Source organism: Stegodyphus dumicola, chromosome 5 (genome assembly GCF_044657685.1).
Source record: "Stegodyphus dumicola isolate Sdum_Otavi_A_Nest chromosome 5, ASM4465768v1".
Taxonomy (NCBI): domain Eukaryota; kingdom Metazoa; phylum Arthropoda; class Arachnida; order Araneae; family Eresidae; genus Stegodyphus; species Stegodyphus dumicola.
Genome location: NC_140772.1, coordinates 184,668,085 through 184,695,993, shown reverse-complemented (window position 1 = coordinate 184,695,993; position 27,909 = coordinate 184,668,085). Strand labels below are relative to the sequence as shown.

At 30.0% G+C, this 27,909-nt stretch overlaps 1 protein-coding gene across 1 annotated transcript in view; it reads right to left on the bottom strand.

Annotated features, from left to right (window-relative positions):
* LOC118187450 (transcription factor LBX1-like) overlaps window positions 1–26,384 on the bottom strand; it is a 202,784-nt gene extending 176,400 nt beyond the window's left edge. The window contains exon 1 of the mRNA XM_035357675.2: window positions 25,068–26,384. Within this exon, the coding sequence (XP_035213566.1) occupies window positions 25,068–25,620 (553 nt within the window). The 5' untranslated portion in view covers window positions 25,621–26,384. The remainder of the gene's footprint in view (window positions 1–25,067) is intronic.
* Between the last annotated feature and the right edge of the window lie 1,525 nt (window positions 26,385–27,909).

The following is a 27,909-nucleotide window of genomic DNA, read 5'->3' as shown; positions in this document are numbered from 1 at the left end:
TAGTTTCATTTGCAAACTCTCTATCATGAAGACATTCCTTTCCTTAAGCAAATAAGCTTCGTATGCTTTGCTAACTAATTAAACCAAATCAAATTCTAAATGAAAAAGTTATTTTGATAAGTCAAAAATTAATTTTATATAACAAGATTTTTCTGTTCATATGCTATGCGTTCTGCTTTTCAAAGATTATCACATTTTTACCATTCATTCATTCATTATCACTGTTGCGGGGATATTGCTGTTTGAACGCAACGTGTCCGGCTTATGACACTTAAGCCCGAAGGGCACATGACGGTGTAATGTCAGGACCGGGTAGCAGGAGGATTGGAATTGGGAAGAGAGGGGTGACTGCAGGACATCACAAGTGGGAAAAACGAGCAGAGCCGAAGACCATGAGAGGCGAAGACAGAGTGGATAATCTGATGTGATATTTACCATTTGTTTGGAAACGTAAATGTTCGAAAAGTAACCACCACTAAAAAGTCTTATTTTAATTTTTGATTTTTCTTCAAAACTGCTTTAGTGCAAATGCAAGCCTAAAACGCCTTCCTCTCCTTAACAGAGGATTTTAGTCGACAATTGCTTTTGAAAGGGAGATTATTTTTACATTATTTCAAAATGAAATAAATATTACAACTGGCTGTCCTTTTCCTTGAAATATTAAAATTATTCCAGATGTGGATCATAACGATAATTACACACAAACTTCAATTTTGGCAACTGAAAAATTTAAGCGTACTCAGGCGGAAAGAATATTACCTACTATTAGAACTGTAAACACGTCTTCAAATAAAAGCAAGTCCAAAATTGAGATCGAATTTTACTATTTGTTAATGTTGCAGCTTATTCTTCAGAAAACAACATGCATGCATTATTTATTTATTCAAATTTCATGACGTTTTATCGTTTAACGTTAATTAATGAGTAGTTCCTGTTATTCCATACCAGCATATAAGCGTTTATAACTATTTTTGATTTTAATGACATTGTTTTCTTTTTACATGGTGTTCGTCCATCATTAAAGCATCTAATTTATCCTACTGCAAAATGATTTACAGAAGCATGAAGAACAAGGCTGATAATTTAGAAGTGAAACAACAAAAATCAGCAAATTTTCACAGGTCTGGTTTCGATGGTTTTCACCAACCATCACCCTCAGTTGCCAAAGTGCAAATGAACGAGATAAGATATAGTGTTTGACTTCTAAATTAGTATTTATTAGTCGTGTTATTTTACCTTAATTAACAAGATTGATATTTGAGTAATTTCCTTTTCTTCTTATTATTTTTATTTATTTATTTGGTACTTAAATTAACAAGAATTAGGTAATTAACAAGAGTTAGGTTGCTCAAAACAGCTGGTTAAGCCAGCTTTACTAACTAAACCCAAATTAAATGCATACGATGACCATTTCGTTGGGTCATTTGATGACCATTTGTTTTTCGAGATAATGTTTTTCAAATTTTCAGCAATGTTAAGTATTATGGCTCTTAATATGTTTCTTTCTTAAAGAATAATCTTTTATAAATTAAAAAAACTGGAAGTATGGAAACTGCTATAAGCATGTTATTTTTGAAAATAACTTGTTTCAATAAATGGTGAAAAATGACAGCAAACTAAACTCTGTATGAATTTTACTAAATCATATATTCTGATATGCACTGTAGATAATTTTAAATGTAAGACATAACTAAAACTTAACTCTTTAACTCGAATGTGACTTTATATCTGTTACGAGTTCAATAACAACATACGCTGCATTATGAATCCAATAAAAAAAAAACTAACCGCATCAGTATTTCGTAGTTTCCTACTTAACGTCCTACCAAGATTTTCGTGACAGGAAGATACCCAAGCAATCAAACAGCTAAATTACGATACTTATTATGAATCAAGTGCGGAAACTCGGCGAACTGAGACATAACGACTTCGGCGAGGACAACGCCAAGCGTTTTGACAACCACCAATCATTGGCAGTTTACTGCATTTCGAAGAACCGACGAAAACGACAACACGAATAAACAATAGATATAATAATAGGAAACGAATACAGAGAAAAGCATCAGGACATTGAATATGAGATTTGTCACGAAATATTAACTCATAGTAGCCTGCTTTTTCAATGCCAAAAAAGGGTTAAATTTCGCTTCTGTTTTTGATCTAAAAGAATTAAGAACCAGTTAATTTAAGCATCGGGTTAAAAAAACACATATTAAGTAATTGTTTACGCATGAAAAGAATTAGCATACACAGCTAAAATAAAAATGTTGGAAATTATAATTTTGTAAGAATTAAGTCAATGATAAAAAGTCGATAAAACCACAAAGTAGCTCTATTTCTGGCAATGGAAATGCGCTAGTTTTATGAAGCTTTCATAACTAGCTCTTCTCACGTGGACGTGAAGAGAAAGCAATGTAGAAAAGCATTTTCATTATAGGCAGATAGCCCTGTGCTTTTCATAATTATATAACCATATCTATATTTTTGAAATCCTCTTTTTATGCATAAAACAAATACCAAAACTATTTGTTGGAATGATATTTATCAATCCGTATTTATATCACGAAGTCATATTCACGATGCGTAATGTGCAATAAATCGCAAATAATTTTAATTTAAGCAAGAGCTAAAATCTAATCCATTAACCTGAACATAATTGTTCATCGGTATTCAAGGGATATCAAGTGTTCTCTAATTAGAAAGTAATAGTTTCTAATTTGGTATATTATATTTTCATAAGAAGCGTTATAAGTTCGGTATATTAATAATAATAAAACAGGCTGACTCTAGAAGCCCCTCTTTTTTACTTCCTGCTATATAAATATTGCAAAATTTTTCCAAAAGATAATTTTAGTAGCTATTATTACTTATAAATGAATATTTATTCTTATTGATATTATTGCCTAACTAATAAACTCTAGTCAAATAGTTGTCTTAATGTATGATTAATGGATCGGAATTTCTTGACTTGATACTAAAAACTTCGAAATATGAAACAAAATTCCAAGCAAAATTTCAATCTTTTTTTAATTAAGCTGCTGACAGTTGGATTATTTAAAAATAAGCAAAACTTTCCTACTGACAGGTACAGATACAGGTTGAAGCAAGGCCAACACCTGTGTATTCCAGAAGGTACATAAAGTATCGCCAGACTTTATTAACTGTTAAGATGCGTCCGAAGTTTGAAGGAGAAAAACACATTATGGGACAGTCTGAGAATCTCCCACATCTCTTCCTTTACCACCAGCTAATTCGACAGGATTTCGGGCTGGCTTGCAATGTATTTTGAGTTCTCCCTTACCGCAAATATACTGCAAACTTACAAACATTTATGCCTTCTTTCCAACTCAAGTGCAGAAATATTCAAGAAGTTTCCTTAATTAATTTTAAACAATTATGGAAGTTTCACCCCCTCTCGCCTTGTTTTTCCCCAAATGACAGGACATTAGCTTCTTAAATATAGAAATCAAAAAATTAAAATTTTAGGAGATTTCCTAATTCTTAATTTTGAGTTTATATGCACCTCTTCTGTATATCAGTTTAGAAAGTCCTCCAAGTAGGTATCTTTCTCCTTAGGCAGATAACCCCCGTATGCGCATAATAAAACAAACAAAACCATCTATATATATCAGTAATATTTTACATACAAGATACGTTGTATCCTCCCTCCGGTAAACCAAATTTGATTCTAAAAACCAATTAATTTAAAAGGTTACAATTTGGATTTAAAACATATAAATAAGTATTTTGCTTTCTTTGAAGATTTTTCAATAAAAAGCAGATTTGAATATTATTATCTACGCTATGAAGATGCTATAATGATCATTACCCTGTACATCATGAATTCAGTATTGACCGTCCAGTAAACAGCTTTATGAATAGCAATAATTACCTTTTATTTTTCTTGTCATATTACCTTTTAGCTATGTTAAAAGGCAAATAAACGCTAAATATGCATATGGTTTAAAAATGCTTGATAATAATTCAGTTCATATTTCATATATGTGCGTGTTTAGCTTTTCGTATTGATTTATGTAAATATTTTCGGTTGCACAATGTACAAATCATTCAGAGCATAATCTTTATTCAGATAATACATCCTAGTTACACAGGAATTTTTATATTACACATAATAAGTGCTTCCTTGTGTTGCTTGCTACTGAGATTTGCAACTAAAGTACTGGTAAATAAATGATTGCGTATTTCGAGCCTTGTTTGCACGAGCTGGCTGTGGTGATAGTTAGCCAAATTCACCTCATAAGCAGAGTTCATATATCTGGTCTTCACCTCAGAGTTTATGTGGTGATATTTAGCCAAATTCAGGCTATAATTTTAGGAAGTATTCATGACCTAACGATGACCTAACGCTTTTGACTTCACTGCTCAGCATGTTCAGCTCATCTGACCGAAGCAGCATATAAAAAATGAGTGTTTTTCAAATTTTTTTCCTAACATATGTGAATTACTTTAATTTATAAGTGTTTCTATTACAATTAACTGTGAAGGTTAATCCACTGGCTTTTGAATAGCTTTATTATAATATTTTTATCACGTTTGCTATTAAATATCGAGAAAATGCTCTGCCACTTTTCATCACACTTATAATTAATTATCTATGGAAATGAATTTTTCTACAGTGACCTTTTACATTCCTTTTATATCGTGTCACTAACTAAATGCCAAAAAAAAAAAAAAAAAAAAAAAAAAAATGATTTTTTTCCTCTCTCTTTCAATTTACAGAAAATAACTGGCACGTAAACAAAGAATTTAACTTGACAGCTCTAGGGAATTATTCCAGGTCTTCAGTAAGCAGTCGTCTCCTTTAAATTAATCTTCTAGAAGGGATCCATTTATTACACTCAGAAGGAGAATACTGTTGCAAGATTTAAAATTGAAAGTAATGCTGCAATTCTTTCCAGACTCATTTAAGCTCCCAAAACAAAATGTACAGTACTCCCAAAAAAAAATTTACAATACTTAATACGAAAACAAATTTACAATATTGTTCAGCGACATGAAATAATGATTTCCAGTTCTCCACTTTCTCTTCCAAATTTTGCTATAAAAATTGTTTATAAGCGTATTAAATGTGTATGTTTGATTTTCTTTCTACTTATTTCAAATTTTACCACTTTAAAATGTTGCGCTGTGTAATTTAATGTCGGAAATAACTCATAACTTGCTGCTCTATCTGGAATTTATATACAGTATAATTATCTGAATATTTAAACAGTTCATTAAACCACCACCACCATACTGTGGTTTCAGATATTACTGACACAATTACTTGCAAACTGAATTTCATGTTAAATTCGACCAGTCTGATAACAATAAATAAAGTATTCTTACTTTTATTCTTACTTTTATATTCTTACTTTATACTAAATTCTTACTTTTATACTAAAAGTTTTGTATTATCAATAAGTAATGGTATTCATTACTTATTGATAATACAAAACTTTTAGTATAAAAGTAGGAATTATGTGGTAAAATAGAACCTATCGCTAATAGGATATTTCTAGGGGAAAAGAAAACGTTGCAGTCTTTGATGACTGGCTATGGCTGTTAAGTGCTGAAGATCATAGCAAGCCAACTAATTTTATTTGAATGTTCCAAATAATTTTGATTAATTAATTTTTGTAACTTTAATTTGAATTAGCTTTTGTAAGATATTAAATTAACTGGCATTTTCCTAAAATTAGCTTCTGTAACGACATGTAATTTAATTTTGTACTCAATTGTTTCTAATTTAATGTGAGCCTTTGCTCAATATAAAAAAATGTGCATGTAAAATGTTGTATGTCTTCAGACTCAGAAAAATATATTCATCAAGAAGTCACAGCCCAGCAAAACTAATAACCTTCTCTTAACCTTGCAGTAGTAGTTCATGACTAGACTAAGAGAACTTTGGTAAGATATTATTTTTAAAGCTTAGTTTCTTTCTAATTTACTAATAATTATTTTTTAAGTTTTTTTCTAAGTTCACCGTAATTGCACTACTGCTAAGTCCCTGAATCGATGCAAAAGGTCAAATCTAAACCTGCGCTTGTACCTAATCCTGTAACATTAAGAGAGAGAAGGGGTCCAAAAGTTTCAAATTAGACATTTTTTTTTTTTTAAATTTGAACTTGAACTTTTTCGTGAATATTAGCTATTAAAGGATGAGAAATTTTATAAAATGCTTTTCCTGCCATTGTTTTAAAGTTAATAAGACAGTGTCAAGTATGATTTAAGTCCAAAATATTTTCGAACAATTTTTTAGTCCAAAGGGGCAATATGCCCAAAACGACTATTAATTTTGTTTTGGCATTTTGCGTTGGTTCACTATAAATGTCGCTTCATTTTTTGAATTGTTGCCACCAAATATTAGAGCCCTGCATTATATTAAAAGAAATTAAATAATGAAGAATCTGCATAAATGTATGTAGGTTTCTCGCACTGTGATAAAACAACGGTACCTAGAGCCATCCAATTTTGAATGACGTACGTTTTTACCCGAATATGGGTATTCAGAAGCCCAAATTTGGTATTCGGAAAGTATTTTATTATCTATTTCATGTTTTGTAAAACTTAATGAATTTTTGATTTACAAACTCAAGAATTTCAAAGCAAGCAATGGCAACACTGTATCAAAAAAAAAAAAAAAGTTTTTGTCTCCAGAACCCGAGACTGTGTATCAGAAACTCTAAAGATATGCTCATTTTAGAATTATTTTGTGATATTACTGTTGAACTGAATTTTACCGTTAAGTCCGAAGAAAATATAATAAAATATAATAAATAAAGGTTACTCACAAAACATTTAAAAAATGCTCCTTTGGGCGTAATGTAAAGTCTGAAAGCTTTCAAATTTTTTTAAAAATTTTATTTGTTTTTTACTTCCGGCAAGACTTCACAAGCAACAATGTACTGATTTAATATTTGGCGATCAAGCACCATCTATAGCAATAATTTAAAACTGTTTTAAAGAATCCTTAGAATTCTTTAAATTAGTGTAGTTTGAATGTTAAATTTCGTAAAGATTTATTTTAAAATGTTGTGAAACCAGAAAACATTAATGCTTCGCAACATAATAGTTACTGCAGATCGTCACATCACATAAAATGAAACCGAGGTATCTGAAAATTTCAAAGACTTGAGTATATTCAATTTTACAAGATCATTTAAAAGTGAAAAGTATATGTTTTGATTCCACACAATTTAACTCTAGCTCTGAAGGATATTCATGTCAAATGGCTTAAGGTAAACCTCAAAAAACCCAACTCTAGTTCTTCGAAATATCCCTTCGACAATGTAGAAGGTGGCGAAATGTGGGAAGTGTTACTACGAACCCAAAACGCAACAGCAATCTACTGCTTTTCGTGTTTCAAAATGAATTAAATGCTACATAAGTTATTCGTAAAGAACTTCAAAAACAATATTTGATATGTTTTTTGGTAAATCCGCTCATGCAAGAACATTGCATCGGAGAATCGTAGAACAAGAAGTATTGATTTGTATGTAAAAATTTACTTGTTAGAAATCGTTGCCGAACACGGGAAAAGAAATAAAAAAACAAATAAATAAATAAAATAAAATAAAAAAGAATTAACAAAAAGTGCTCCATCACTTTGTATTATTATTCATTCTCACACGCTGAATTTCAAACTATCAATAATTAGAAGTGAGGGAAAAAATGATTCATGAAGTCATTGCCTTCGTCTTATTTAGCAACTAGTGACTAATAACGACGAATAATTAATTAATTATGCTCTATAATAATGACTATGACCAATAATTTAAGGGACCAAAAAAAGCATTTGACATTTACATACTATACGGATATGTTAAACAAATTTGGAAATTGGAATAACTGTTTCGAAAATTTGTTATTCTAAATGAAAAACTGAATTAATTCTAAACGTGAATATTTTGAAAAGCAATAAACTGATATATTTCGACATAAAAATATTTTGTGCTTGTTTTCTATAAACTTAAGTACTGGACTAGGTACCTCTTTTTCACAATTATCCTAATTAATATCATCAAATAACTATAAGGAAAATATACCTTAGAACTTTTACTCAAAAGCAGAATTAGCTAAGTTCATTCATTATCTTGGAATTTTTTTTTCCTTAACTATTTTTAAATCTTGTACGGATAAATACAGAAGTATGGTAGATCCATCATTTCATGCTTCCGTGCATGGTTAACTTCCGAAGCGGTTGAATTTCTTTATTTTTCATTCTTATTTTATTTGAAATTCATGGCACGAATCTTCTTGTTTTAGGTTTCAACACGTTCACCCTAAGCATTGGTAGACAGAGTTATAATTGGGCATGAATCATGTATTTTTCTATATTCGCTGAGCTTTCTCTTATTTTCCTCATTATATGATATTACTCTGTTATCATGCTACTCGATAGTTGTGGTGTCGGGTATTAGACGAATATTGCTTCAAACTATATGCAAACAACGCCGTTTCAAAATAAATAGTCTTGCAACTGAACAGCTCAAAGTAAAGTGAAAGAAGTTTTGTAGCATAATAAAAATCGGGAAAGAGGACCGAAAAAGAGAAAGAGAAAAAAAAAAAAAAAAAAAAAGATACAAAAAAAATTTTAATTAAAAAACCTGAAAGCTTTTAAATTTTATGCTACACGCAAAGGGGCGTTTTTTTAACCTTTTCGATGCTACCTCTATTTATTAAATATCATGTTCTTCGGGTGGAAACGTACGTTATTCAAAATTTGCTGGCTCTAGGTACGGTTGTTTTATCAGAATGCGAGAAACATACATTATATTTATGCAGATTCTTCATAGTTTAATTTCTTTAAATGCGTCTACTATTTAAATACTGAACGTCTAATATCCTACTAATACCTGTATTAGACTATTCCGCTGTAACATGGTTAAATATTACTGAATGATATTTTTAACATAATCATACTCAATTTATAAACTCCGAATTACTTATACTGTCGATAAAAGAGAATAATAATTAGAAAACGAAATAAGATTTTGCCGTGTAATTTTAAGAGCCTTTACAAAGTTATTTTTAATATAAATTTGAACACCAAACCGTCATCTTAAATGTAGTAATGGATGTTATGCGAAAATCTAACAATTTTGTGTTCCGCTTTCTCAAGAAATTAAACATTTTCAACGTAAAAGCTAATATTTTGAATTAATAGGATCTATGGTACATATCCTATAATATTATTTGTTAAATTAAACTCCATGATATTTTTTTTTTAATAATTCTCGAACTTCTGTATTTAGAGATGAATGAAGACCTTTTGAAGCTGAAGATTTAAGGCATATGCTACGCATGGTCTGTAATTGTATTATATTCTCTTTTTATCCCAGAAAAGTTAATTAACTATACGACATTCAAAGCTTAGATAATGGATTAGCGATCTGTATTATGAAAATCTAAACAATAATCACTTGCTGAAAATGTAGACCACAAGTATATTATAGGACATTTCTGATTATGTATATTGGAATTGGCTTTTAGTTTCGTGGTAAAATTACAAGGTATTTTCTCTCTCCTTTTCGCATATGCCTTCGCGGTGTTATTGAAAGCATTCTCGACGCGTATTCGAGAGGTCCAGGGTTCGAATCCCGGGGAGGGCTCTGCACATTTTTCACATCTCGTGCTTAAAAAAAAAAAAAAAAAAAAAAAAAAAAAAACTTAATGCACTAGTTATGCACTAGTGCCACTGGAACTAAAAAGGTGGGGGACGATAATTCGTCACCAGTAGAAGGGCGACTAGATCCCTAATACCCAGTCGCCCTTTAAAAGGGGGGGATGTTTAGAAGGAATTTTCTACCTCCTTTCCGCATGTCACCGTTGCGAAACTGGAAGCATACTCGACGCGTATTCGAGAGGTCCAGGGTTCGAGTCCCGGCGGGGGCACTGTACACTTTTCACGTCTCCTGCTTCAAAGAAACCTGCTCTACAAAATGATAAACAAATATGCTTCATTGATTGGATTATTTATTCTAGGTAAAGAATACTAGAGTTATCTACGTAAGGGAAGAAATGCCTTCATGGAGAACACTTTAAAGGAAACTCCTTGATATTCATGTTATGCAAATGGAAATCTATGTAAACGTCCATACAGCAAAAACGTTACTAGGAAAGATTTACTAAAAAAAGGGGGGAGCGTCATCGATTTGTATAAAAAGTAGGTAAGGAATCTTATATGCAGAACCAAAATGTGAACTGGTCTTCCAGTTTTGGTTCATTATTCAGTAATTCATATGCTTAACATAGACTATCAAGCTTACATGATCAAAAGCTAACCTTGATGCTGAGATTTCCGTATTATAAGGAAGAGAAAAACCATAGCAAGTAATTATCTAATTTCTCGGTTTCTTCTAAATTGTTAATTAAAATACAAGAAGACAATTTCCTTTTTGAAGAGTGTTAAGTTCAGTTTTTTCGAATGTTGTCCCATCTGTCAGGTTTTTAGAGGCAATACTACTGTGTTCAAGCAATTTTATGTCTGAACATTTGGAATTAACGCCTTTGATAATAAATGAGTCATTCTAGAAAGTTTATTTCATTCTTAACATGAAATCTTAATTCTTAAACATGAAATCTGTCTATTATTCCATAATACTTCTTTGCAAATTTTTGTAGTATTTCTTGCTATTGACTAAATCAAAGCAAGAAATGTAACTGCATTGTACGTGTGTTACAAATCGATGAAAAAATTACTTCATTAAACTACTGTTAATTTTAATTAAAAATATTTTTAAATATTTTGTATTGGTAAAAATTTAACGCTATCTTATCGCCAAAACGCTCAGACTCTCAATTAAGTTACAGACGGCTTGACTTCCAAGTTTAATTAGGAAGTGAATGAATGTTTGACCCTTATTAACATTTTCCAACTCTGTTATTCATGACAATGCAGAAACTCAATTAGATCCATTATTTATGTCCTGTTTTCAGACTGAAGTTAAAATATGAAAAAAGAATAAACATGTTTTATAAATCATTCGTGTTTTGTATCTAATTTTGCTCTTCTTAACGCTTTGCTGATCGGTCTCTTTTCTGAACCTCATAAATGAATATATCTAATATTAGCATAAACAACAGAACGCAGTCCACGATTTCATGTGTTCAATGGCGTAGTTTATTGACTGCTGTAACTTGTTTGATATAAAAAAATTTTTTGAAAAAATTGCTATTTCATAAATAATAGTAAATGTATCAGAATAATATATATTTTACGTCAAGTAACATTCTCCTAGAAGGGAAATTAAAATTTGTCTGCTATGAAATTTAAAACAAAATCTAAAATTAAGAACTTAAACGCATAGTGAAGCAACTATTTTTGTTATCTAAGAATTTAAACTGCACTGCAAGTTCTCTACGTCGTCTAAGGACAAGTACCTATACCTGCAAGATAAAGCACTTCATTTTAACCCAATGTACTTCTAAAATTTGAATATTTTATTTAACAAATATTATTATTTCATAAAAACCGTCGCACTTTTAACTTTATATAACATCATAAGAAATTACACGTTCATTCAGTAGATAATTTTTGAGATCCCCATTTTTACTAACTGTGTAAAAATTTGGATCTGAATCAATTTTCTTTCAGTAATAATAATAATAATAATAATAATAATAATAACAGCAAATGGAGTGATATTATCAATATTAACACATTGGTATTATTAGTTAAAACTCTGAATGTGTGAGAAATAATTTCAATTACAGATGTGTTATTGTGTGCGCAAAGCATGCTCATGAAACAGATTATGCGAAAAAAAGAACTTATATATCTTTGCAGGAAAAAAAATCTTAAAGCTTTCATATTTTACAATCGCAAAATAATTTTAAAATGAGCATATCTTTAAAGTTTCCGATACACAGTCTCGCGCGCTGGTGATATTTTTTTTTTTTTTTTTTCCCGTACAGTGTTTCCATTGCTCGCTTTTAAATCGTTGAGTTTGTTAATCAAAAATTCGTTAAAGTTTTACAAAATATGAAATAGATAATAAAACAATTCCAAATTTGGGCTTCCAGATGCCCATATTCCGGTGAAAACGTACGTCATTCAAAATTTGATGGATCTAGGTACCGTTGTTTTATCACAATGCGAGAAACATCCATATATTTATGCAAGAAGACAATATAATTCTTCATTATTTAATTTCTTGAAATATAACACAGGGCAGTAATATTTGGTGGCAATAATTTGAAAAGTGAAACGGACATTTAAAGTTTTCGACGCAAAATGACAAAACGAAATTAATAATTAATTTTTATTTTGATACCTGGGATTATGTTTTCCAACATAAAATTTTGTGCTTGTCCATAAGGCATAAATTCAGTTTGGTTCCCGGCTGGTTCTTTAAATCAAACAAAATAACTTATTAAATGTTCATTTTCTATCCTATTCAAATTAGTTCTTGGCTGTAGTTTGTTTTAAATTTGATTCTTACTAGGGAAACGAAACTAGGGATTCTTACTAGGGACGAAATACTTTGGCTTATATTAATTATAATTAATTGACAGAGTAGAGACATTAGGTATTTTTTTGAAGCAGGAGTCATTAAAAATGAGCAACGCCTTTGCCGGGAATCGAACCACCGGCGTCTGGAATACGCGCCCAGCATGCAGACCACTACACTACGAAGGCACACTAAGAAAGCGGGAGAATAAATTTATTCAAATAAAAATAGAGCTATTCAAAAGAACGAATTATTTTGATGGGATGTAAAGAATATTCTGAACCTATGGTAGAAATTAAAAGCCATTTGATCAATTACCATTTTCCGGATAACTCTTAAATTTGATTTGTCTAGCGTAGTTACATTCTAGATTATGTAACCAAACATAGTGACAATGCCGAATCAAGAACAAAGTTTAGAATTAATAAAAAGTAATTAATCGCTTAGATGATTTTTAGATTCATGACAATTTTGTTTGTAATACAGCATTCCAACTATCTGTGCCTTATTACTTTATATTTTAAGCGAATGACATAAAAATGCCTGAAAGTATAAATATTAATAACACCGAAGTCTTTTCGTTGAATATGGCTGTCTGATAGAAATTTCTTCTTTCCTGCTCTTCCTCTGAGAGGAAGTCAGTTGTGAAATGTAAATGCCCGTTTACTGAAGAAACTCAGGAAACAATCGGAATATTATTTACAGGAGTTAACGTTAATTAATCACATATAATGCATAACGAAAGGCATAATTAACATAAGGAACGATATTATACATGTTTTTCATTACGATTTGTCTTTAATTCTTTTTTTTTTTTCCTTTTGATGCTGCGAATATCTTTTGATTCATGTTGTTTATCACATACATGTTTTTTATTAGCTTTTACTCTTCAGTATGTTATTTGATTAAAAAAATCAACTTAGAAATCTATGATAAATGTTAAAAATAATAAAAACATTCAGAAATTTTGCAAACATTATAATTTCCTATTATAAATATGCTGCATTTTATTTATAAAATGTCAAAAGAAAAGAGTACATAAATCGGTATAACATTATAAGCATTTTAAGCGATGAAACGGTGATGATTTTTTTTTAATTTCATCCCTGACTAATCAACAGTCCATCAAAATAAAACTTCAGACTAAATAAATAAATATAATTAATTTATTAATTAGTTATTAAGTTAGAGTTTAAAATTAGAGTTTTAAACGAACACAAAATTTTGATTTAAAAGCTATCTACCCAAGAGAAGCGACACGTTCTTGGATGATTTTTTTTTAAAGAGAAACTGGCTCATATACACCCTACAATTAGAAAAATCACAAAAACGCAAGTTCAATGTAGTTAGGATTCCAGTCCGAATTATTAATAACGGTTTTTGTTGGGATTCGAATTCGAATTATTATCTACTGTTCGGGCAATTCTAAATGTTCCAAAAAATATTTCAGAAAGATTTAGAGAGGCATTTCTATACTATAGTTGGAAAGATGGTTTTCTTTCCTTTATGTTTAAAGTAAAAAAAAAAAAAAATAAATAAATAAAAAAACTGAGAAGAAACTGATGTTTTAATCAAAATATAGTCATTATATTTTATACAGCAGCTATAACTTAATTGCATGGTTTTATAAACATAAGAAAACACGCATGATTATAATTTCGGAAATTCCATTCAGCCATTGTAATGTATTAATTCTATATCTTTCTCTGTACGTTTAAGATAAATAAACAAAGGATTCAAATGCCGATTTTAAAACACATATAGGATTGATCCTAAAATGCCTGTGTAAATGCTAATTCATTTGCATACTGTTTATATCACTAGCACTGCTGCTAATAATCATTATTATCATTACAGAGTTAATAACATCTAATACGAAAAATTCCCGAAACTTCATCTACAAAATTCAATTCTGTAGAAATCTATAGTGACAGCGAAAGTGCAATTGTTTCAATGACGGGTGTTTGTCCAAATAACGATCTAATTAAACAAATAAAAGACATGCTTATTTTTCTTAGCGCTTTCAGAGATATTAAACTTTTTTGGACGAAGAGTCATATTGGTACTATTGGTAACGAGTTAGCAGATAGATTGGCAAAGGCTGCCACTGAAAATCAAATTATTGATTTTGAAGAAAAAACTCCCTTTGACAGTTTGAAATCCTTGTTGAAAAGAAAAAGTTTGACTCTATGGCAAGCAAAGTGGAACGACCCAGATTCTAAAGACAGATTCATTTATAATTTAATCTCAATTGTAAGTGAGCAAAGATGCCTAAGTGACAAGTATCTAAACCAAGCTTTAGCTAATCATGGACACTTTCCCTTTTATTATAATAGGTTTTCGATTAAAAATTGTGCCTGTTCATGTGGCTTGAGTAATGTCGATACTGAGCACCTGTTGTTTAAATGTTCTTCTATGAAAAATATTGTTTTAAGATTTAATTCAGATATTGCTAAATTTAATAATTTAAAGGATCTAAGTAAAAATACAGTGACTAAATTGGAATTGTCAAATTTCATAAAATATGTATCTGTAAATGAAAGGAATTTATACATTGATTGTGTTTAAAATTCCCCTGTCTGTTTAAAGGAAAACTAGAATGTTTATGATATTCTGTTATTTTATTTCTTTGTATATGTAAGTAACATATTTTTATGAATGCAAGTAATATGTGTTATATTTTACGAAGTATGTAATAATGTGCTTTTGTTGGTGCAGCTGGTAAATCTCACCAACTCTTTAAGTTCATATTTTAGTTGTTCATTCTATTTTAAGTTATTTCAGGTAGTAAGGTGGGAGTTCTACTGCTTAATGGGCCTGATTTAGGCCTTGTTTTAGATCTCAATGTTTCTTTAGTTAAATAGCTCCACTAAGCCTTGTTAAGCCTCTAATGGAGGTACAGGAAGTTCAACCAGTCATCATAATTCTTAATTTTATGTTATAGATTATTTATATATGTAGAGATTATTAGTTTTTTCGAAGCTACAAACATGAAAAATCACCTAGATCCTTTTACAGAACTTCTACCTGTTACCTGAATGTGTTAATGATACTATAAAGGTCGCACGGGGGCATGTCATAATTTCTTATATAATCACTAGCAATAATCGTAGTAATAAAATAATTATATTTATGCTTGTTCAAATGACATGGGAAGCTTGTATTCTCGTACTTCAATCATTTTTCTAACTCACCAACGGGTAAGATGGCTCATTGGATGAAACGGTTGAAAACTGTTAATTTGAAATGAGCTTGAATTCCGGCGAATATGCTGGTTGTAAGGGTATTTGCATGATTTTCCCTGTGTAACGCATGACTCAGCTTCTCTTAGCAAGTCTTTCCGAAAGGCATACCTCCTCTTAAGCAGATAGTTCTTGTGAGCTTTAACAAACAAAACAAAAAATCTATAAACTCTTTGACATACAGACATAATTCCTCACATACATTTCGGCCTTATCAAAAATTACATTTTCGTATACTCTTTTCTCCCTGCCATCGCTTCACATCTCTTGTATAAATTTAATTCGATATTCTTATTTCATATGCTGACAATTCACCTTTTCTTTTTTTTTTTTTTTTTTTTTTTTTTTTTCAATTCTGATTAGCTATTGCTTTTCCAAAAATTTTACTATCATAATTAATAACAAAATTTTTTAAAATTTATATAAAGGTATATAATGCTTCTTAAAATAACCAGATTCAGCCTACGCTATTTTATGATGTCATGGGGAAAAAAAAAAAAAAAAAAAAAAAAAAAACCTAATTTTTTTTTTTTCATACAGAGTTAACAAATGTGAGATTTTAATGAATATGTTGGTACTTCAAGGGTCTCTGTATGTCTATCTACACGTAATGTGTATTAAACTGTCGGATATTTATCCCATTTCATAATAAATTAAACATAGTTTCCTGTATGTATTAAACCCAATCCACAATATAATTTCTAAGAGTGTAAGTATATAATAGCATTATAATTATCTTAAATACTTTTTTCCTGATTACTGTTCTGTTTTTAATTATTATGATATTTCCATAAATCAAACTGATATCGATTATTTTTCATAAAGTTTCATACTGCAGATTTTCCAGCGTACTTTTCAATCAAATTCTTTTTATAAGTATTCAAAATATCACTTTTTAATATGTCTGTAATTTAAGACAATTGGAAAACTTTCTTTACTTGTAACGACTTTCTTCACTAAAAAATACTATAATTCATTAATTGTTAAGCAGTTCTGTTAAATACATAATGAAAGTGAGAATAATCCTTATTGCTTTTCTTGTCTTATTATTTACAGTTTTAATTTTGCTACTTTTAAAGTATTCTCTAAAAGTCTGAAATATCATAGAAAAATTTGATTAAATCTCTTACATTAACATATATATATATATATCCCTAGTTTTTTTTTCTTCAAATCTTCATCTTCTGATTATTAGAATTTGCTCAGAGGGACTTTTAATTTCATTTTGGCATTTTGCGTTAGCTTACTATAAATGACGGTTCACTTTTCAAATTGTTGCTACCCCATATTAGAGCCCTGTATTATACTTAAAAAAATTAAATAATGAAGAATCTCCATAATTGTATGAATGTTTCTCACATTATGATAAAACAACAATACCTACAGATATCAAATTCTGAATAAGATAATTTTTCTCCGAATATAGGGATCTAAAAGCCCTAATCTGGAATTTGGAATTTGTTTTATTATCGATTTCATATTTTGTAACGAATTTTTACTTAACACATTCAACGATCTTAAAGAGAGCAATGGCAACACTGTATGAAAAAAAAAATTATCCCCAGCGCGCAAGGCTGTATATCGGAAATTCTAAAGATATGCCATTTTAAAATTATTTTTCGATATTGCTGTTGGATTGAATTTTTTGGTTTAAGTGCGAAGAACATGATATTTAACAAAGAAAGGTGACACATAAAACGTTAAGAAAACATCCCTTTGAGCGTAATGTAAAATCTGAAAACTTTCAGATTTTTTTTTGGGGGGGGTTGTTTTATTTTTAATATGAATCAATCTATCTATCTAATAACTGTAATAAAAACTGTTGACATCTGGTTTTAATTTAATTATAAGACCTTTTTCTTTTAGAAGATGGAAAGAGAAAGTACTTATCATTAAATAATTTAATTTCTCAAAACGTCTGTTAAGAAGTACGCATATTTAATTTTTTGCTTATTTATTTTTACTCGTATACCCTAAAATTATAGCTTGTTTTTAATAAACTTACCGCTCAATATCTCAATTCAAATAATATTTCACTTGTAATTTAAAAAAAAAAATAAAATTTGCACCTTTGAAACAAGGCAGTCATATAGAACAATCAATTTAATTTGCAAAAAGACATTTCCTATTGAAATTACCAAACTGCTTTTCTAAATAGAACTTTCAAATCCACACAAAGTTTTCTAACTCTAGCTTCCAAATAACAATTTTTAAATCCGCTTAATATCTAAAATATGGCTCATATAAGTACATTTTAGTTGTTCGAATCACTAACTAATTGTATGAATGTTTTCTAATGTAAGAATAAACATTACTTAACTAAAAAGTAATTTTTTTAATAAGGGTTATTCTCTTTATAGTTCATTGTATGGTAGCCCATAAGCGAAATTAAAGTTTTAAAAATTTTTCTTTTTCCAATAATTTTATTGCATTTCGAAATACATTTTAAAGGTTTTCGACTTTTCTATAATTTGCAACTATTTCTTCGAAATCTGTTTCATATAAATAATTATTATTGCTTGCAACTTTCTGTCACCACTACTGATTATATGAATTTGCTTTGATTTACGGATCTCTGCGTTAAATATTTTTAATTAATGAATCAGCTAATGTATTAAAAAAAAAGAAAAGTTTGTGGAAAGTACTTAAACCTATATAATACTGTTGAATGCATAAAGTAACGAAGGCATTTTTTACTTCAGCATTTTATAACGGGAGATGAAAATTACTAACGTTCTGGAAGAATGAAAAAATTTACTGCTAGTTTCAGGGGTGTCAAGCCAAAAATCTTCAAAAAATGACGATTTTGGATTTTTGCATTTTCAAATTCTCTACACTTTTAGCTTTCTAAAAATACCGTTCTTTAATCTCTATGAAAATTAGAACTGTTAAAAATCTACTTTTAATTTGTCATCGAATGCTTTGATAAATGAGGATTTTTACATAAAAACGATGTACTTTTTCTCAGGAACTACTGCTCACAGGTATCTAAAATTTTTATGGCTTATTTGTTATGTTTCCTAATATTTACTGAAATAAGTTTTTGTGATAAACTAAGAAAAAAATTTTTTTTTAAATTTTTGTTTAAGAAAAGTGCTAAATTTTACTATGCCTAACAAAATATTTTGTAAATTACTCTTAAATACTTTGTAAATTACTCTTAAATACTTATACTTAAATACTCTTAAATTCACAATGTTTCAAAAGCTCATTTCAGTATAATCAGATATGTATACTTTAATTACACAAAAAATTCAACCCTGTATTTACAGCAGATTTTCAGAAAAGGTACATCGAAAATGGCCAATTTAACATTGTCGTATAGTAGTTTCCTACACTCCTTAAGTGTCTAGAACAATCGCTGAAATGCATTTTTATATCACCTAGAGAATTCTTTCAAGTGCTAGTTTTATTTTATCCCCCCTCCTCCCCCCAAAAAAGTGTCTGATTTAATGTTCAAAATTCATTATTGCCACTCTAAGTTACATAATAGCTTTAATTTATTTCTCAGATGGCAACAGCACATTGGTTAACTCTAAGATGGATTGCTTAACAATATTTTGACGCTTTTCGATACAAATAAATTTTATTAAGATTTATACTATTACATAACTAATATAAGACGCTTCTAAACTTTTGCACTTTATATTTTGGCTACAGTATAAAACTCTTGTCATTTTTTTTTCTTCTTTTACTTTGCGTCAAAATGAAAAGCTATTAATAATACTAAAATTCACAAGTTGATGCTATAATGATGACATAGTTTGCTAACATTCATATATTTCTCGCATTTAAAAAAGGTTTTAAACCATAAAGTTTAGCTGTATTACGTAAAGGGCTGCAGTACATGTTATTTTTATTTATTAAAAGAAGAGAACATTTCGTAAAGTTATCTGCTGGTTTTTATTTCAACAAAATTCTGCTTGTAAAATTAATTGCGTTTATGATTTTTATTTAATTTACATGCCACACGTAATTACGATTAAATTAGCTTCTATGAATGGAATAGTATATTACACAAGCCACGTCTCAGGTCCTCTGAGGTCTCAGTTTGAACGTCGGAGCTGGCATGTACGTCTGGAACTGCAGTATCTTTACGGAACGGGGGCACCTGAAAATATGTCTAGTCCGAAATTATTTCGATAGGTTGCTGGTAAGGAAAGAGGGAGTAGAGTCCTTTCCGTATAACTCTGCGTACATTGACGTGCCCGAAGTCCTGTGGTAATTTTCAAAACTTCGCCTGAACTTTGTTAAAATGCAATTTACTCCAAATTACATAAAAATGAGTTTCAATCTTTTTTGGGGGAGGGGGAGGGGGTAGCATTTGTCCATCTTTCGATCACGATGATACTTACTAAGTGTTAAGCTGAAAATTTAAGTTTGAAAGTTCAAATTCTGAAGACGCTCGTCACTTCTTAAGAAGCATTGAAAACACGCGCAGGTTGTAAGAGGATTACTTTGAAGTTGTTTTCACTAAAATGCTTTTAAGTGCTATTCTATTTATTGATATTATTTCCTTTATTTATTTATTTATTTATTTTTTGTTATTTTTAAACTATTAAGAGGTTATTATTTTTAACTAATTTACAAACCTGTACAGTTTAACAAATCGCAGTATGCAGAAAATGAAATCGTAAATTCCTAATCTGTTTTTCAATTATTCAAATTTATTTAGTATTTTTCCATACTAAATAATTAAATGCTGCTATGTAAATGCGATAATGAAATTAGAATTTAACTGCACATTTATATTCCACAGATTGGAATATCTATTAATTATCCTTTTTGGCCGAGATCCAATTCAGAGGGTCAGTTTGATTCAAGTTTTGTGTTAATTGCTCGGTTAAATCAAGCCAATTTGTCATTCAAATTGTTCCCTAACATAATAAATCTGTTACTCCACGTTTTAGAAGATTTAAATATGAAATGAAAAATAAATGAATGCCCCCAGGAAATTTACGGTTTCTTTTTTAATGTCATTCTTAAATGAATAAGTATTGAACGACTAGGCTATTTAAACAAAATATTCTGATCTGTAATCGAAGATCTACTTCAGCAATGATCTAAGATGAAATCAATTCTTTAAATAAAATACTGAATTTTATTTTGCATATGCGCCGTTGTTTACATGCTACAATGCTGAAGAATATCAATTTAAAAATTAATGCCACTAAATTATTGCTGAAAGTGAGAAACTAGTTCGTCTGATATAATGTACAAGCAAATTGCAATCAGTTTAGAATTGACGGCAGGTAAAGAACAGAACGTGGATAGAAACACCTGTTTTGTTATCTAAAAGCATTCGATTAATGAACTTTTGATAAATAAATGCAATATGTCACCTTTTCTTTTATTATTTTGTTAATCGTCAGTTCTTCAAATCTTCACATATATTGAATGAATAAAAAAATAGGACGTTCTATTATTTTTTTTTTTCCTCCTTTTCTTTCGTTTTCTTTGACAAACTGTTTAACAACATTAATAGTTCACTTTGTTTTTAACATTTTCACAAAATGTATTCCATTTTTCAAAAATCGTTTACAGAAATATTAGATTAAAGAAAAATATTATGTTTCTAATAATTAAGTTGTACTTAGACTTCAATTAGGCACTAACTTGAAAATCCCAATCTGCCATTTTAATTTATAGATTATACGATATATATGTATAGTTTTTGAGACAACACTTTTATTTCTTATGAATGACATTCTTCATTAATGTTGAATTACTTGTTTATATAAAAGAATCACGTTTTCGAAGTTTTCTAAATTGCATATACAGTTCTACCTTTTATCTTATTCTTGTTGTAGTTCGTGCATTTTTTTTTTTTTTTTTAATCTTTGCTTATTATACGTGTATTAGTATTTGATTATTTATTTATCAAAAACGGAAATATATTTGATACGGTTTTAAGTCTCAAATTGTCCAGAAAAACGAAACATGTATTCAGAACTCATTAATGGACCAGTATTTTATTATTAATGGACCAGTATTATAGTATAATGCAATTTTTTTAAAATATATATATATATATATATTTTAAAAAATTGAAATTATTTTCTACATTATACATTTTAAAATTTAAAATGGTTATTTTACTAATTCAAGAGAATTTATGGATACAGACTTCCTTTTTTAAAGAAAAAAATTTATTTTAGTTTTCCTCTTGACAAGTTCTGTTTGAAACAATAAACAAGGAAGATCAATAATTTGTTTTGAAAATTTTTCATATGTCTATCTGCATAGCTTCTTGCGTTTTCTTTTTCACTGCTGCTATTATGGTTTATTTTAATTTCAATTTTAAAGATTACAATATTATTTAAACTTGTTTCAAATTCCCGTACGAAAGGCTTAACTTGATCTTTTGTCATCTTCACGATTTAACAATTTTACGCCTATAATTTTTTCAACAATTCTTTTCCTCAGGTAGTGTAATTAGGATTTATTTTACAGAATTAACTCAAACTTTATATATATATATTTTAAAAAATTGGAATTATTTTCTACGTTATACATTTTAAAATTTAAAATGGTTCTTTTACTAATTCAAGAGAATTTATGGATAAAGACTTCCTTTTTTAAAGAGGAAAATTTTCTTTAGGTGAGTCAGCTACATTCTAATGAAAATTATAACATTTAATAAAGCGTAACATGAAGCATGCAAAACTGTAAAAATGCAATTCAGATTCTGAGTTTCATTTGTTATTCTTTTATTTTCTGCTTTCAATAAAAATTCTTATTTAACAATTCTTAATCAAATCAATCAAATGGAGATCTTCTACAGTTGGACAGAAATTTATCACTAGCATATTAATTATATCGAAAATCACTAAATAGGCTGCTTTATCAAAATTGTATTTTGAGGTTTAACTTGAAAGATGTACAATAAATGAGTAATATATTTAAAAACTAATTATTCATTGCTTATATTTAGATATAACATCAGATTCAGTCCAGGTTTCTTTCACAGGCAGATGTGTGTTACTTAAAAAATATTTGAAATAAAATTCTAAACTTTGGAAAGTAGAAATTTTTACTTCCAATTTCTTTTACTAATGATTTTATAGTCACTCTCATAATTTTTAGTGTTTAAGAAATTTAATATAATTTTTGTTTTCATAGCAAACTCATTTTTTTAAAATACCAGGCGATTCATATTTGCTCAGTGATACTTGATTTATTTGGCTTTATTTAATTTTTATTTATTTTCCCCAGAAAATTTTGGCTGCATTTGTTTATCAAAATAAAATCAAAAATCTTGTTTCTCACCTAGAGTTATACATATTTTAGCTATATAAATCATTTACTTGGTAATGTAATGCATGTATGCATGATCATTGGTTCTATACACAAAATACGTAAGTTGAACATAATTTTACATTAGTAAATTACAAGAAAGGAATAATAAATCTTTTTATCCCTTTAGGTCAATGCATATACATGTCCAATCATCTGGTAATATAGAGAAATAAATAGTAGATAAATAAGCAATTGGATAGAGAAATAGATAGGTTAGCTCTCATTATAAACAGTAATAGAGTCTTTTTTGCCGACTTTTGAATGCTTTGGTTAACCGCTTTATAATTTAGGAACCAAAAGATATGGATTGAAGTTCGATTTCATTCTATAAGTGTCATAACTGAAAAAACATCACATAGATATGCTTATCCAAACAGGATACTTCTCCCTCTGAGACTGACATTTTTAAACCCCAAATTCTACTTTACTAATATGCCACTTCAACTAATATGCAACTCAAAAATATCTTCCCTAATATCAATAAATCTCTTTTAGTATTATCAGAAATTTGTTCAATAGTAGTTGGAAAATGAGTATTAATCACTGATAATTAAGTAATCCAAGAAGGAATAGTTAACATGTTAGAAAGATTTAATTTATATTTTATACAATTTATTTCTTTATTGTATACATATATAAAACTTATATTAGATTTAAAGTTGTATCTCCCGATAACAAACAAGGTGCTTACCCCACTATAGATGCTGTTTCTGAAAAATGCTCCTGCTATCAAGAATCCAGATTTAAAAACTATAATTCAAGGCAGATTTAGTTCTCTTAGCAAAGTTAACAAAGCATTAGATGTATCTGTGTCTGTTCATCTACGTATTTAATCTAAACTTTGATTACATATCCTTGAAGCAAAGGCATAATCAACAGAAAATCATTCATTGAAAAATAATGTTTTCACTTAAAACATGAGTTTTACTACTATTTTGTCTAAGTTGCATTTAATATCCTTCCCAAACAAATACTTTTTTCCAACAAACAAATTGAATTTCTCTTTCCAAGTGAGTCTTCTCCCATTTTCTCTTATTTTATACTTAAAGTATTGTTAAAGCCTATTATATTTAAAAACCTATTATTATTAGAAACCTGTTCAACAGCCTGTTTTAGTCAGTTTTCGTGGAAGTTTTTATGTCAGCTATGCTTCCTTTAAAAGGTCAACAAAAGGTCTCATGATTAACAACAGCAATGGAAAAGTACAATCGTTTCAAGTGTTTCATAATAAATGACAAAAAAAAAAAAAAAAAAAAAAATTAGTTATTAGCAAAAAGTGAAATTGATATGAATCCTGGACAGCTAAATAACTGTTCTAAAAATTACACTTTAAGAAAGGTACCAACTATGTTCAGAGCTTATGTTCTAATTTGTTTTTGGTGGGTTTTATATTCTGCAACAAGACTGCATTTAACTAAAAAATTTAATGATTTTAAGATTCATCGAAAAATGTTTACCTTGCTATTGCTGTCAAATTATTGAAAAAAAAGTGAAGCAAAAAATATTCCTTAAACAAAGTCTTCTCAGAATAGGAAATAAGTTACAATACCGGTTACTAAAAATATTGTTATTATTATTATTATTTTGAATTTGTGAATAAAGTAATTTTCAAATACTTCCTATAAAATAGAAAAATTTTGTATACATCCATAAAAATGTGATACTTCGAAACGTTTTTGGTATTTTATGGAGATTTAAATTTTTGTTGAAATTTAAGGATATATTTGTCGTATATTAAAAAATACCAATTACTTTGACACAGAAATGTTGCTATTCAAATACAGGAAGCAAATCTTTAGTTTTACGTTTAAACTTTCCGGTTTAAGTCATATAAATTTTTTACATGTTTACCGTTCACATTAATTTTCAGTAACATCATTCATTCTTGTTTTCAAATATACTTTGAAAATTTATATCAAATCTGCGTTTCAAAAATGTTTCGAATGTTTATATAAATATAAATGACTGTAAGAAGTAAGGGTTTCAGCAAGCGAAATATATTTCATGATGAAACTGGAAACTGAAAATAATGAAGTCAGTAAAATTCATAATATAGCTTTGAATGACTTACCTGAAGCTTTTTCATTCGCCTCAAGTCCTTCGAACGCTTTACTGGTCATTTCGAAGAGAGCGTCAAGTGGCGATGCGTTAGGGTTAGCAACAGCGGGACTCTCGGGAGAATCGCTTTCCGATCTCTCAGACCGTGAGTCGTCGTCGGCCGAACGAGGCCTACGCCTCGATGCCGCAGAACTGTCCAAGTCCCACGGCCGAACGATTCCGCGGACATCCGTCGACAGTGTCCGTTGGATCGATGCAGGTTTATGATTTAAAATGTCTTTGATGAAGAAAGAGCTGAGTGGTTTGCTACTGGGGGCAGCCACTGGCACCAACGGGGCACTAGGCCTCGAAGGAGCCATGCAAAGTTTTTTGATGGGTTTGAAATATTCGTCTTCTTCTGAGGCAGCTTCCACATCTGACGAGACTAAAGGATCCCCTTCAGAAGGGACACTTGTCACATCGATGTCCACTTCTTCGTTGTCTTCATCTTTGTCCTCTGTCCCAGCTTGAAGAGGTGAAGTCATTTTTTCGGAGGACTGAGATTCGGAATCTGTGTTGGTGGACATAATGTTTTCTAGGAACTTTAAGAAACTTCAGTCCGGAAATTTGGCTCGAGAATTAACCACTTAAAAGTGATTAAAATTTTATGGAATTAAATGATGAACGTATTTACAAATATTAATCATGTATGGCAAGAGTCAGAAACAGATTAGAATCAGCATTCCATTCAGATAAATACGGAAAATATTTACAGTGTTTACAAGTTATTACATCACATAGAAAATATTGCAACTTTGGCATTTATCAATAATCCAATAGGTCTGTGGCCACTTGTGTTTCGCATCAAATGCCCCAAACTTGGCAGGAACTATCAATCAGTTCTTTCGTTATTTCAGTTTGAGGCAGTTAATCATATATCACCATGATGTTAACAAAAATCAAAGTTAACAATCGAGCTCAAAACGAGTCCAGTTTACTCAAGGCATTAAATAAACAGCAGTAAAACGAAGAGCATTTGGATTGCCCAGCATCAGAATTCACATTGTTTAGCATCATGAAAGTGAGCCATCAACACATGTTGACTAGCACGCCGTATTAAGATCATTTTCACAATCTCGCCTAGAGGCGTATGCGGAGTAACACAGTCAGCGCTTAAACCTGAGTGGCACTTTTTCAAAACTCGTTGCCGCGCGTCACGCTTTTACGAATAGCTGATGAAATATGGCGTTTAAACGCCGCTGCTGACTCGGCGTACGGCCAAGCAAGGCGTTTAAGTAAGAGAACCAGTCTTCGCAAACCAGGGGGAAAGAAAGCTGTTACCCTGGTTAGTCACATAATCACTCAGTCACTCAAAGAGGCCAACTGGGGTTTGACGGTTCTGAGCCGGCCCCTTTCTTCCGTTGCAGCCCATTGGGTAGAAAACTCCACCTATATTTTGCCTCTCTTCTCCAATCATCGGGCAGATCTGAAATGATGGACATGAGGTTCAAACGATCCGTCGTAAATAGGTGCGGTCTCTACTCTTTCGTTGATAGAAAAGGGGGGATAGTAACAATTGCGCATGCGCTCACTAGGTTATAGGGGTTGCAACGTAGAAGTGATGAGAAGTGTGACGGGAAAATTTGAGGATAAGACGTCTTTGAACTTTGAAAAATTGGGGGCCGAGTCGATTTGAGAGAACTGAGTGGTTGACATCCTGTTTACGCCTTGGAAAAGAGAGGGGAAAGAAGATTCATTATTGTTTGAGGCGTGTAATTTGAGGACTTCCGTCAGGAGAGGGAAAATACAGCCGTAAATGGACGGTGTGGAGAGAAGGGGAGCTTTCATCCATCAATTAGTGGGATTAATTACTTCTAATTTAATTTAGAAGAATAAATGAAACGGAGGAATGAAACGTTTTTAATTAGAAATTTCAAAAGGGAGACATCATCCTCCAGGCTTATCTGATGAATACTTTTTTTTAATGTTATTTGAATTTATTTTTGATTACTCAACTATTTATTGCAAAGAATTCTATCCCGAATTATTTTTCAGAAATACTTAATTTATCAATTGTAATTGTTCTTGAACTAAAACAAAGCAGATTTCAGTCTTAGATGAGGAGACAGACAACGATTCCATTGTTCTGTTCGATACAGGAAATAATGTAATAGATGTTAAAAACCTATATTCATGGCTCTAACAGCGCTATTTTCTTAGCTAAAAATTTTTATTATCTAATTACACAAAAAATTTAATTTTTATGTTTCTGAAACCGCTTATTTTTCTGCATCTAATTTGAAAAAAAGCTTTAATGTTACGCGGGTCGTGAGGAGGACCTGTATACTAGCATACAGAGAACAAAATATTGGTTGAAATTTTAAATTATTTTTCTAAGTAAGTTTACAGATCGTCATAATTTTAATTTCAGTATTATTATTTGCGGAAAACATTTGTGAATTTCATGAGCTTTCTGATTTCTATTCTAAATCTTCCTCAATATCTTTTAATTTGCGTGTAAAAGTAAACATAATTTTGGAAGGAAAAATGTTTTACATATCTCTAGAGGAGAAACATCTTGTTGCGTGTATTATTCTAGATTAACTAAACCATGGAAAAAAAAAAAAAAAAGTTTACTTCTATTTTAACAATTTTAAATTAAACTAAAGTTTTTTCAATTACATTAGCTGATTTATAAATTGATTTTTCTGTCCTTATTTCTATTCCTAAGAATATTCATAACTGTCAAGTAACTCCAGTCAGGGGCGTAGTTAGAAGGGAGCAAAGGGACACATTTGTCCCCGGGCGCAGCTTCCAGTGGGCGCCAAAGTCATATTACGAATCTTTAAAATTACATGTTTTCCACTCTTGGCAAA